General features: G+C 37.5%; 1 protein-coding gene across 2 annotated transcripts in view; it reads right to left on the bottom strand.

The window, feature by feature from the left end:
* The window catches only part of LOC117322219 (calcium-binding mitochondrial carrier protein Aralar1-like), a 36,702-nt gene that overhangs the window by 20,679 nt on the left and 1,376 nt on the right, over nucleotides 1-14,647 (bottom strand). For both annotated transcript variants that reach the window (XM_033876995.1, XM_033876996.1), the window contains 7 exons: nucleotides 11,327-11,380; nucleotides 10,856-11,001; nucleotides 9,977-10,092; nucleotides 7,911-8,050; nucleotides 6,726-6,872; nucleotides 5,133-5,274; nucleotides 4,691-4,784 (listed from right to left, as the gene is read on the bottom strand). In XM_033876995.1, the coding sequence (XP_033732886.1) occupies nucleotides 4,691-4,784; nucleotides 5,133-5,274; nucleotides 6,726-6,872; nucleotides 7,911-8,050; nucleotides 9,977-10,092; nucleotides 10,856-11,001; nucleotides 11,327-11,380 (839 nt within the window). The remainder of the gene's footprint in view (nucleotides 1-4,690; nucleotides 4,785-5,132; nucleotides 5,275-6,725; nucleotides 6,873-7,910; nucleotides 8,051-9,976; nucleotides 10,093-10,855; nucleotides 11,002-11,326; nucleotides 11,381-14,647) is intronic.

Genomic DNA, 14,647 nt, shown 5'->3' on the forward strand with positions numbered 1-14,647 from the left:
TGTGTGTACCCGATACATCAGTACACTATCACTGTGTGAACCCGGTACATCAGTACACTATCACTGTGTGTACCCGGTACATCAGTACACTATCACTGTGTGTACCCGGTACATCAGTACACTATCACTGTGTGTACCCGGTACATCAGTACACTATCACTGTGTGAACCCGGTACATCAGTACACTATCACTGTGTGAACCCGGTACATCAGTACACTATCACTGTGTGAACCCGGTACATCAGTACACTATCACTGTGTGTACCCGGTACATCAGTACACTATCACTGTGTGAACCCGGTACATCAGTACACTATCACTGTGTGTACCCGGTACATCAGTACACTATCACTATGTGTACCCGGTACATCAGTACACTATCACTGTGTGTACCCCATACATCAGTACACTATCACTGTGTGAACCCGGTACATCAGTACACTATCACTGTGTGTACCCGGTACATCAGTACACTATCACTGTGTGTACCCGGTACATCAGTACACTATCACTGTGTGTACCCGGTACATCAGTACCAGGGCTCGAACTTAAAGGTAGCCCGATAGTCTGAGACTAGTAGATTTTCTACCCGGGCTAGTGGTTTGAAATTCTGGTAGCCCGCTGACTAGTGGAAATCTTGTATAACTTTATCTTATCAAAATGTCGGGCTAGTAAAAATCACAGTGTCACATGCCCGATAATATTTCAATAAACAACTCACATACCTATGTGTATTATTTATTCGTATGTTCGCTGAAAAACGATCCTCCACTTTCCGTTTTCACTTGACATGTTGCCGTGTGTATACATTAGTAAACGCCCGAGAGTTCCGAAAGCATTAAAATCATAATGAAGTCCGAGAATTCCGATGTTGAGCACATGGTAAGTCTTGGTCATGTTCGCGTTTGTATCGAAAGAATTATTAGCAGCTCATTCAGGTTCGTTTTTGACAGCTCATTTTTTGACACATTGTAAAAGCGTTCGTAGTAACTGAATATGGACCGCTACATTCAACGTTTTAGGAAACGGAAAGTGGGTGATCGTAATTCTGATGATAATGAGGATGAAAGCAATAAAAAAGAGAAAAAGATCACAAACGTGAACGTAAGTTCAGAGAACAGCGACAACAAGAATGTCCGTGGGTCGAAATAGACACCACAGGACAGTCCATGGTATGCAAGGCCTATCCAGGGATAAGTGATCGTAAGGGTGCCTTTGTTAAGGGTTGTTAAGGGTTAACATGAGAAAAGACCCATTAACTGTTCATGCATTGACAGTTCAATGTCTGACAAACGTGGTCAAAAGTTAAATCCTACTGTACAAAAGAGAGTCGGTGCATTATTTGAGTGCGTTCTAATATGTTGCAAAGCATGGTCGACCATTTTCTGTCGTTTTTCCAAATTCCAAAACTCATTTATTTATTTTATTAATTTAAGTTATGATGTTATTAATATTATAATTACAGTTTATATTCTGATTATTATCACAACAGATTAGTTAAGTATTTACTGCTGATCTGTTACACATGAGGACACATACATACATGAGAAACATGATAATAAATATGTCACAATTTAACATAGATATTCATTATTATATTTCCAATATTTTTCGGGCTAGCAACTTTCAATTTTACTAGCCCGACTGGGCTAGTGAAATTTACATTTGGACTAGTAAAATTTTGAATGGCTAGCCCGACTGACTAGTGGTTTTGAAAATAAAGTTCTAGCCCTGAGTACACTATCACTGTGTGTACCCGGTACATCAGTACACTATCACTATGTGTACCCAGTACATCAGTACACTATCACTGTGTGTACCCGGTACATCAGTACACTATCACTATGTGTACCCGGTACATCAGTACACTATCACTGTGTGTACCCGATACATCAGTACACTATCACTGTGTGAACCCGGTACATCAGTACACTATCACTGTGTGTACCCGGTACATCAGTACACTATCACTGTGTGTACCCGGTACATCAGTACACTATTACTATGTGTACCCAGTACATCAGTACACTATCACTGTGTGTACCCGGTACATCAATACACTATCACTGTGTGTACCCGGTACATCAGTACACTATCACTGTGTGTACCCGGTACATCAGTACACTATCACTGTGTGTACCTGGTACATCAGTACACTATCACTGTGTGTATCCGATACATCAGTACACTATCACTGTGTGTACCCGGTACATCAGTACACTATCACTGTGTACCCGGTACATCAGTACCCTATCACTGTGTGTACCCGGTACATCAGTACACTATCACTGTGTGTACCCGGTACATCAGTACACTATCACTGTGTGTACCCGGTACATCAGTACACTATCACTGTGTGAACCCGGTACATCAGTACACTATCAATGTGTGTACCCGGTACATCAGTACACTATCACTATGTGTACCCAGTACATCAGTACACTATCACTATGTGTACCCGGTACATCAGTACACTATCACTGTGTGTACCCGGTACATCAGTACACTATCACTGTGTGTACCCGGTACATCAGTACACTATCACTGTGTGTACCTGGTACATCAGTACACTATCACTGTGTGTACCCGGTACATCAGTACACTATCACTGTGTACCCGGTACATCAGTACACTATCACTATGTGTACCCAGTACATCAGTACACTATCACTGTGTGTACCCGGTACATCAGTACACTATCACTGTGTGTACCCGGTACATCAGTACACTATTACTATGTGTACCCAGTACATCAGTACACTATCACTGTGTGTACCCGGTACATCAATACACTATCACTGTGTGTACCCGGTACATCAGTACACTATCACTGTGCGTACCCGGTACATCAATACACTATCACTGTGTGTACCCGGTACATCAGTACACTATCACTGTGTGTACCCGGTACATCAGTACACTATCACTGTGTGTACCCGGTACATCAGTACACTATCACTGTGTACCCAGTACATCAGTACACTATCACTGTGTGTACCCGGTACATCAGTACACTATCACTGTGTGTACCCGGTACATCAGTACACTATCACTGTGTGTACCCGGTACATCAGTACACTATCACTGTGTACCCAGTACATCAGTACACTATCACTGTGTGTACCCGGTACATCAGTACACTATCACTGTGTGTACCCGGTACATCAGTACACTATCACTGTGCGTACCCGGTACATCAGTACACTATCACTGTGCGTACCCGGTACATCAGTACACTATCACTGTGTGTACCCGATACATCAGTACACTATCACTGTGTGTACCCAGTACATCAGTACACTATCACTGTGTGTACCCGGTACATCAGTACACTATCACTGTGTGTACCCGATACATCAGTACACTATCACTGTGTGTACCCGGTACATCAGTACACTATCACTGTGTGTACCCGGTACATCAGTACACTATCACTGTGTGTACCCGGTACATCAGTACACTATCACTGTGTGTACCCGGTACATCAGTACACTATCACTGTGTGTACCCGGTACATCAGTACACTATCACTGTGTACCCAGTACATCAGTACACTATCACTGTGTGTACCCGGTACATCAGTACACTATCACTGTGTGTACCCGGTACATCAGTACACTATCACTGTGTGTACCCGGTACATCAGTACACTATCACTGTGTGTACCCGGTACATCAGTACACTATCACTGTGTGTACCCGGTACATCAGTACACTATCACTGTGCGTACCCGGTACATCAGTACACTATCACTGTGTGTACCCGATACATCAGTACACTATCACTGTGTGTACCCAGTACATCAGTACACTATCACTGTGTGTACCCGGTACATCAGTACACTATCACTGTGTGTACCCGATACATCAGTACACTATCACTGTGTGTACCCGGTACATCAGTACACTATCACTGTGTGTACCCGGTACATCAGTACACTATCACTGTGTGTACCCGGTACATCAGTACACTATCACTGTGTGTACCCGGTACATCAGTACACTATCACTGTGTGTACCCGGTACATCAGTACACTATCACTGTGTGTACCCGGTACATCAGTACACTATCACTGTGTACCCAGTACATCAGTACACTATCACTGTGTACCCGGTACATCAGTACACTATCACTGTGTGTACCCGGTACATCAGTACACTATCACTGTGCGTACCCGGTACATCAATACACTATCACTGTGTGTACCCGGTACATCAGTACACTATCACTATGTGTACCCGATACATCAGTACACTATCACTGTGTGTACCCGGTACATCAGTACACTATCACTGTGCGTACCCGGTACATCAGTACACTATCACTGTGTGTACCCGGTACATCAGTACACTATCACTATGTGTACCCGGTACATCAGTACACTATCACTGTGTGTACCCGGTACATCAGTACACTATCACTGTGTGTACCCAGTACATCAGTACACTATCACTGTGTGTACCCAATACATCAGTACACTATCACTGTGTGTACCCGGTACATCAGTACACTATCACTGTGTGTACCCGATACATCAGTACCCTATCACTGTGTGTACCCGGTACATCAGTACACTATCACTGTGTACCCAGTACATCAGTACACTATCACTGTGTGTACCCGGTACATCAGTACACTATCAATGTGTGTACCCGGTACATCAGTACACCATTATTGCTGCCAGTCTTACCCTCTCTGATGCTTCAACCCAACCAAGTGAAAGAGAATATCCAGTTCCAGCGGCGTGATCTGAGAGTATTCCTGTGCCTGATAGAGCATCTCCTCTGAAATCAATAAATATCCCATTTGTCACAAAAAATCCAACATTGCTACAAAGTTCTTATTTCCAATGTTGATAGCAGAATTTAACACTGGAACTGTCCAAATACATAGTTTTATTTACACTGTATATTGATGAGGGGTTAAGAGCTGGAGTTATAGACACCATATCATGGTATCACAGCTGAAAGTGATAAATAGAACAAAATCTTGATCTACCTTACATATAAGGTGTCAAGAATAGGTTAAGTTTGATAATACTATGTTTAATCTGTGGAAAACCAATCCCCACTCTACTACATCAAGTGCAAATTTATAATAGATATTATTTCTAAAGAGAATGTGCAACTGACCTTTTGTGACATCTTTGGTAGTATCACGTCGTGTAGCGGACATGTAAATCTTCTTCACCAGTTCCATGTTATTCAGCAGTGAAATAAAGGCCATAAAGAAGGAGTAGCTCACCTGTCTGTGCTTCTCCCCACCAACTGTTACCTAGCAACACATGCATATTGTCAGTTTCGTATTATAATATGATTATCATAGTAACACAGCGACAATAGATATATTGATTTACATAAAGTTTGTAAAATAGACCCTCGATAATCCGGACATCTTTGCTCCCAGTCTAAACCGTCTGGATTAGAGTTTTCCGGACTGCCAAATTTCATCAGCTTTGTGAATAAATCTGTCGCGAAAGAGTTATTTCCCTTGATTATATACACTTGGAAACGTTTAATTGACACTTCATAAATAATTTGGGATATTTTCGTGAATATAAATATTTACATATATGATTCCTGTTTTGGTCTACGTTTCTTTCCTTCTAAAATTGGAAATCGGAAATAAACGATATTTTAAGAGAAATTTGTTCTATTTTTAAGTGAAAGTTGCTTTATTTCTAAGTTACCCATTACAGAGCGGCTATATAATTATGTTAAAACCGACATTTCTGAATAATACTGTGCAGAATTTTGTTGTCTATTGTATGGTGTAACTATTATAGACATTTTTTTAACTGAACTGTCTTATTTAATGAATCAGTTAAGTCAGTCATGGTGACCTACAAACAACACACTTACGTACAAGACACCCATGTGCTGCATATCGCTACTATACATACGATCCGATTCTTTAAAAAGTTATTTTACTTAAGATAAAGACCCTGCAGAATGTTAAGATAGCACAAAGGTTTTGTCCACGTTTTGAGATTTTTATGTAGGTTAAAAACATAAAATAAACGACTAACCAACAGTCGATGTTTTGTGATTTATACAGGGGTTAAAAAACCTGAAATAAAAGACTTGCCAACAGTCCATGTTTTTTTTTGTTTCTTTTTTTATACAAGCTGATGTCTTTGTGAAAGGCCTTCTATTTGAACATCTAAATTTCATTTAGAGTAAATTAATATATAACAAAATATTTTTTCAGTATATTACTGATGATCAATAATAACTTCTTTTAGAGTAAATTAATATATAACAAAATATTTTTTCAGTATATTAATGATGATCAATAATAATCATATCTTGGTTATGTATGTTATTTTATGAACTAACTACTAACTACTAAATACTAACTACGGAATAAAATGTGTTTATATCATAGTTATTATCTGGTTTACATTTGAAACAAAAACAAGACCAATCTATAATTTTTTTTCTTTTCTACGCGGTGAGAAAAATCGTCTGGATTATTGCAGGAATTTTACTAACAAAATTACATTCCGTTCCCAAAATGGAGTTCTGGATTCGGAATGCAAAATTTCCGGACTATCCGTTCCTGGACAATTTTGTCCATATTGTGAGTTTTTACGAACTACCAGTGTCGGGATTATCGGAGGTCCACTGTACTTTATCATACTTTATGAAGAAAAGCAGAGAGTTTTCTGTCAGAAAACAAACCGAGATATCAGGAAAATTTAATAATGGTAACAGTTTTCTTACTGTTACGAGATTTTCCTTGACAAAACTTGTGAGGAGATAGCTCTTGAGAGACACCATGATCTCCTCAAAGTCCTTGGCATTGATGTAACCTGTACTCCTCTTGTCCAGCCTGCGAAACGCTTGAAGAGCATGCTCGTCGTGGAAGTCCTAAAACAAATTAAAACTGTTTAAATCAAAGTACTGAAGAAGGTGTTAGATGTAAAAGGTGATATTTTAAACAAAAGGCCCACAGGGCCTGTATCGCACACCTGGTTTATTTGAGCAAACATCAAAATAATGTTTATGTTTCCTTTGCTAATAGCTTTATTTGTTGATGTATGATTATATATAATTATGTTGTGGGGATCTAAACTGCTTCAAAGATATAACCCAGAGACAAAGTCAAGATTCAACATGATTGTATTTAAAGAGGAGTATTTAAATTTAAGTCCCTTGGGGTGGGGAAATAACGGTTCAACCCTTGGCCTATTTTTACATCAGGATTGTGATCATCTCTTGATGCCCAGCAAGGCTATATATGATTATGGGGTGGGGATCTAAATGGTTTCACAGATAAAACAACAGTAATAAGTCTTCAAGGGTGGTGAAAGACCCCAAACCCAAAGAGCGAGATGTCAGTCCCATTATTTGTATAAATTTGAATCCCAGCCTCCTGTGGATGTTACCACTGAAATATCAATATGTACAATTTTGAATCCTCACCCCATAACAATGCTACCATACAAATATGAGTGATATCCATTGCGTAGTTTCAGAGAAGAAGTTGTTTTCATCATTTGAGCCAAATTGACCCCATTTGGCTCCGCCCCTCAGACCCCCAGAAGGTCAGCCCAAACATTTGTACAATTTTCAATCCCCACCCCACAATGATACTACCAGTCAAATTTTGTTTGATTTCAATCAGCGGTTTTGAAGAAGTCAAATGTTGATGGACAGACGAACGATGGACGCCACGGTATAGCATAAGCTCACCTTGGTCCTTTGGAAAAATAATTTGTTCCTTCCAGAACATGTTTGGTAGATCTAGAGCATCATTATCAAAGTAAAGGATTTAAATAACCCCTCACAAAAAATACCCCTTTTTACTTTGACCTATCTTCAGTAGTTTTGCTGTGAATATTTCCACATTGAAACCCATATCAGTCCCCAAATTGATAATTTCCATGATGATTAAGTTACACTCACATGGATCATTTGGGTGAATTCGGGATATGTCACTTTACGTTCTTTATCTTTGCCAAAGTGGAGTTTGATGAAATCACAGTCGAAATCAAAAGGTATCTTTCTATTGAGTGTTGTATGTTGGATAATCTCTTCAAATTCCCCTGTAAACAAATGAAACCATTATCAGTCTTTGTTATTGCTTAGTTGAAAACAATGATTTAATTAGAGTAACATAATCAATCTGACTTGAATAATTGACAAATTTATATTGTTAAAAAATATTGGACACATACTCTGTGGCCCTTCTGGTCGCATAGAAAATATATTCATAGGTTGATTTCACCTTTAAAAGGTATCCGACAACCAATGCCCAATAAATTAATGCTAATTTAAGTTCTGATTACACTCAATAGCATACTTGCCAACTTTCCCGATTTAGTCGGGAATTTCCCGATTCCAGACTCCCTGCCCCGTCTCCCGATCGTATAGATAAAACATAGTGTATTCTCCCGATTTTGGAGAATATGTCTTGATAACCCCGTATGGAGCCCCTATTCATCTTGTTAGTTTCACTTAGGCCTATGACAGGTTAGGCTTGCTGGCTGGCGAAAGACATATGTTTGGGGCATTGGTCAGTTAACTGACCTGCTCACAGACCGTAACGAAATTCTGACACTTCACTGACTGCAAGGGTGACAATACCCCGATAAATAAACAATTAATTAAAACCAATTAAGCTGAGGACGCGTGGTGATGGTTTCGTAGCAGGTGGGTCATGGTTGATTAAACGCTTGCAAATGGCTTCGTATACTGCCTTTGATGTCAAGCGCATAAACGACCTCTATTTGACAGTATATCTCGGGACAGTAAAAGTGAAAACAACACTGGCAATGTTATCAACGGAGTATCGAATGTGACAGATTACTTATTGAAATATTAACTACATTTAAACATTGGCTGATCTTAAGATAATTAGCACAAGGAAATAAATTCACAATAACGACCATATAGACTGAAGGCCTGGTTGCCGGTAGGTAACATGTCGTTTCAATCACCGTATCATCAGCATACTTAGTATCAATTAGCAGAGACTTATTTTGGCAGAAACTTTCCCAATTCACATTTTGAAAGACAAAAACATGTCCAAAAATACTCACTTTCTTAAACTAAATACTGTCATGTTAAAAACTTAGAATTTTAGTATCAGTCCCCACCTACAAAGCACGGAGTTGTAAGCCTATAGTGAGTACAACTGCTAGTAGTGTACAGCCCTTTTTATTTAGTTATTTTTTTGTATTATTGTCTTTGTTTTAAACCAAAGGAAACATTTGAAATTTCATTCAGATATTATATTGTACTCTAGATATTTATTGTGACATTTTAGGTATTTTCTTTTGAAGTTTACTGCCGGAGAGAAAGCTTGATAGAAAGTGATATCATTGTGATAATTTGCATTCATTGACTGACATCTATCTTACAACATAATTTTCATAACATATCTAAGTAAATACTTTTATTTAGAGTGAACAGTCAGTTAAATAATTTTCAGAAATAATTAAAAATGATGTAATTTTGCAGCTATTTTTTTTGTAACTTGTTGCTTATATAATGATCTTTCCAAACTTGAATAAAAAAGATCATTGGCGAATCTTGAAGTAAGTTTTTCCTCCTTTTTTTTAGTGAGGGAAGGAAGATTAAGTGTTAATGCAAGGAATTTATTTTCAAATAGCAAATTATCTCCCCTTAGTTTTTGTTTGCTAAATGTGTCGCGCGTGAAATGTGTTTTCCAGTCAAAAATGTCGCTCTCGCACTTTCTCCCCCATGAGAATTTTAAAAAGTTGGCAAGTATGCAATAGTGCAGAATATTTATAGAGCAAACAAATTAAAACACAGTTTACTTTATGCATACACACAATGATAAGCTGGATGGATTGATATGGTGCAAAAAATAATTATAACCACTTTTTTTTTGGTCAAGCCTAGAGGGTGAAGCCTAATTTCAGGTCAATAAGCGATTTAATGATATATTATGGAAATATAAGATATATTCTGCCAAGATGTCTCTCGATTCTAATTCAAATGCTTACCGCATGAAATATATCCATTTCCATTTCTGTCAAAAATTTGGAAGGCAAGAGCATACATGGAGTCTGGCAGTCTCAGTAAAGATTCAAAGGCCTTGAACTCTGCAAACGAGATCTTCCTAAAAAGCAAGACATTAAACATTTCAACAATATCCCCCAAAAACCAAATATAATAGTCTTTTCAACATGTTATAATGGTTAATATCTACTAAAATTGTAAAATACAGGGTTGCCACTATCGAAAGATGCTAAAGAGGGAGATCTCCCACCATGGGACTGTTCGGGAGATTTAGCACAACAGGATAAAGAATTAAACATTCTTAAATACACACCTAGATGCCATATGGTAAGTGATACTAAGAAAAAAGTGGTTTTGTCTTTCATTTTTAATCATCAATGATCAGTAAATTATTACCGCATAGATGCAATGCAGTCTGGTACATTATAGTAATGGCTTGACAGGATATAGAGGGAGAATTTATGAAAAAGTGATGTCTCGCGTCATGTGAGAGAGGTCTTCGTGGGAGAAAGCTCTGAATATCGTGAGTCTCCCAACGAGGATGTGAGAGGTGACAACCCTATTTTAAATATCAATTACAAATGTGATCCTACTACTGAACTTTTCCTTAATTTGTTTCATATAGTTCAAGAAATGTTCAAAATGATTTATGACTGAGCATTTTGGCTGTATAACGAATGTCACTTGTTGATAACCTTAACTGTATATCTTATTAAATCATTTATGACTGTCTCAGAGACAGGAATGACCTGCGTGAACCTACAATGACCTGCGTGAACCTACAATGACCTGCGTGAACCTACAATGATCTGCGTGAACCTACAATGATCTGCGTGAACCTACAATGACCTGCGTGAACCTACATGTTCCTGGAAGTATCCACACTAGAACCAAACAACTGGAGCGTGTACTCGTCATAGTCATCTCCACGGAGAATACCCAGGTAGCTGTGGATCAGATCCGAGTAGGTCATATACTCCTCCCCTTCCTGTGTCTTACTACTCGCATACTGAAGAAAGAAACAGTCATACTAGTAAATAAATTGTACAAAGTCTCACAACATAATTTCTGCTAGTCTCAGAGCGTGCACTGATTTTGGCTATACATACTGTATATGTGCCTGATGTTAAGTACCTGGTGTTTTAAAACTCACAGGAAAGATTGTTTCTTTAATCAGGATATGGTCTCAAATTTAGAAAATAATGGATAATATATATGATAATTTCTTCTAACATATAACATGAAATAAAATGTATTTGAACCAGAGTAGCTGATTTTTTTCAAATAGAAAATTTGATCAAATCCTATCTCAGAATTATAGAAACATTTTCTACCTTGAGGAAGATTCGGCGAAGTTCATCGGTTTCTGCTCCTTTGAAAATCTCCACCTGCAAAACAATAAGAAATTTATACATGCATGATGTTCCTATTTTGTCTGTTTTTGTTTTTTGCTAAATACATTGTACATTAAAACCTGTTCAAGAGACCAACTATCCAGCTATAGATGACCTGCAAAAGAGGACATTTAATTAATTTACCTAAAGTTAATGATAATGGTCACAGTTATCTCTATCTCTGATGGACTGACTGACAAAATTACTCAGTGTTGCATTGGATTTCATGAAAAATTGTAACTTGTTGATGAGCTTAAAATGAGGACCACCTGGTATGTAATTATCAACAAAACACCTACAAAATTAATTAGTATGATCATATATTATCTTATTGGTGGACCCAGTCTGCTGGATACCTGGTTATTCAGTGATAACGCATATATATATATATATATAAAATTAAACCACTCAATCAAAACAGAAAATATACTTATACATATACATGTACTATATTAAGTCTTCTGTAAACTATATTGGGAGCTATATATACCGGTAGATGGATAATTGTGCTATATATAATGTTTTATAACATAGACATAAAACCACTCATGCAAACCTGTATGTTTTATTATCATAGCACTGGATGTTACACTATGAGATACTCCCATGCTTCAGAAGGCTTTTCCAGTTGACACACAACTATATATAAATAGCAATCATCACTGATTCAGAACAGGTGATATTTTCCTGCATCAACTATATAATGCTAGTAATGTTCAATGGACATGTCCTAATCAAATGAAATTTCTTTTGAATATACTTTTCAATGTGTGAAAGCACTGTGCATGAATCATCAAACACATTCAACATTTTGCAAATGACAAGAGGTCTATGAAGCATATCTTATATGCTTCTATTATAGGAAGAGATTTAATGTGTAAAATAATTTATCACAAATCGCTGGCTAAAATGTGGCTGAAAAAAATAACTGTCAGGCATTGTACACTGATTCATGTATGATGAGGACAATATGAATTTGTTCGGAACAAATATTAAAATTTTATGCTGACAGTTCAAACAAGAGGCCCAGACAGCATGTATTGCTCAACTGGTTGATTTGAGCAAACATCAAAATAAAGTTCATGTTCAATTTGTTAATAGCTTTATTTGTTAATGTCTAACAATGCTATACTTGGTGATGGGATGGGAATATTAACTGCTTTAGCTATAACCCAAAAACGAAGTTCAGACTCAACACAATTGTGTTTAAGGAAACTAAGTCCCTCAGGGAAAGACCCCAGAGCACTTTTTTTTTTACAAGTGGTTGCATTTATCTCTTGATGCCCAACAATGCTATCTATATATTTATGGGGTGGACATCTCAACAATTTCATACATATAACCAAACAAGAGGCCCAAACAGCCTATATCGCTCAATTGGCTCTACAGCAACTTTGCTGATAATCTTGGTAATTTCTGCAGATACTATATTTATGCTGATAACCACTTTATTCAAATATCAGAGTAGGCTAGGTTCATACATGTCAATAAGTTTTCTAGTCCTTCATTTCAGCATACGATAGGCCTAATATCAGGTCTCTTTGCTATCGAGAAATCATTGTTTCAAGATTAAAACCTATAAACCTATTTGACCCTTGTGAACTTTAATGTAGGTCAAGGTCATATATCTGAACAAACTCAGTAGTGGCATGGTTAGACTATCGATTTTGTAAACAAACTTCAGTAACGTACCTTGGTTTAGAATCAATGCATATATTATTATTCTTCTGTTGTGTGACAATGATATAAAGATTTTTAAGGCAAGAGGCCAATGAGCCTTAACTGTCACCTGAGTTTTAATATATTTTAGCATGTTTGGCCCCATCATGCTACAGACCTAATACAAGATGTATTGGGTCTTATTTACATAATCAGGCAAGGGTCGAAGTATTTCAGATTTTCAGGGTTTTATTAGGGATGACTGCAACCCCGATTCGAGAAGTGTAGCAAATTGGAAATCAGGAGAAATTTAATGATTTTCTGGGGCCTTCCCACATAATCTAGGATGGTTGACAACTATGCTGTTGGCAAGGGATGGTTCAACTTTTCGGAGACACTGGATGTTCTATGTGCATGGACATTTTTATTAAGCATATATGACAGCAGCTCTACAGTGTACCATTTTGATCTTATTGATATTATATATATCCTGGGTGTGTGGGTCCCAAACAGGACAGGTGTACTCCAGGGTTGGACACACTGATGATTTGTATGTCTGTGCTTTAACTGATGTTGATCCCATTTTTAAATTTTGACAGAGGAAGCCAGTGTCTGTAATAATTTCTAGTTGTAGTTGGGTTGAGCCAGGTCTCTGCCAATTACAATATCTGGCATGGAGCTTTCTAGTATGTCGCTGAGAAGGTTTTGCTTATTTCAAATGGATTGAAAGTTTATATTTAGAATCCTTAGCTGTTTACTGAGTTGTTTCTTATGAGTTCCCTTTTTTATGCGGACAGGGGAGGACAAATGAAGTGGTTTGTGATTGAGTACACTGGAGCTGGTATTGAAACCTGAAGGACCCAAATCATCAAGACTAGATAATGTATTGAACTGGTAGGATGTGTTAATGTCATAGAGATCAAACAAATTTAAAATATCGCTATAATTAGGTTGATAACATATAATGCAGTGCCAGGCAACGTCACTAACATTTAATTCCTCATAGGAGTTGGTACGGACATTTATAAAATGTATGTGGTACTGTATCACTAATTACAGGTTTCACACATGATACCCCTAGCCTGTGAACCCAGTTAATAGTATTATCACATGTACCATGTAGTTGGCACTGTTGTTAAACATGGTCCTGGATTTATAGTTTAAAACAATTTTCTTACAAAAGAACAAGAGTGAGCATGCAGGCAACAGAGTTTTGTAAGTTTTGAGTTTAGAAGATAATTTAGATGGTTTGAACAACTTGTACAACATATGTTCATAACAGGAGTCATAGGATTGTAGGTCATGCAGGGTGATGTTTGTTACAACATTTGAGGGAAGGTAGACATTTAGGTAATCTACTTTTGTTTCTGTATGATGGTATGATTTTGATACGAGCTCCAAGTGTTCCTTTGCTTGTTGGACATTATAAACACAGTTCCTGTTTGTAGGGTATAGTGAACTATTTGTCAAATCAGATGGATAACCATGTATTTATCTGAGGTTTTTAATATTGAATGTATACAATGAAATGTCCAATGAAATAAAATTCCAAAACTACTGGAATATGTGAACTTTTTAAGATCGCACAGTCATGTCTGGCTT

Source organism: Pecten maximus, chromosome 2, assembly GCF_902652985.1.
Source record: "Pecten maximus chromosome 2, xPecMax1.1, whole genome shotgun sequence".
NCBI classification, from domain to species: Eukaryota; Metazoa; Mollusca; class Bivalvia; order Pectinida; family Pectinidae; genus Pecten; species Pecten maximus.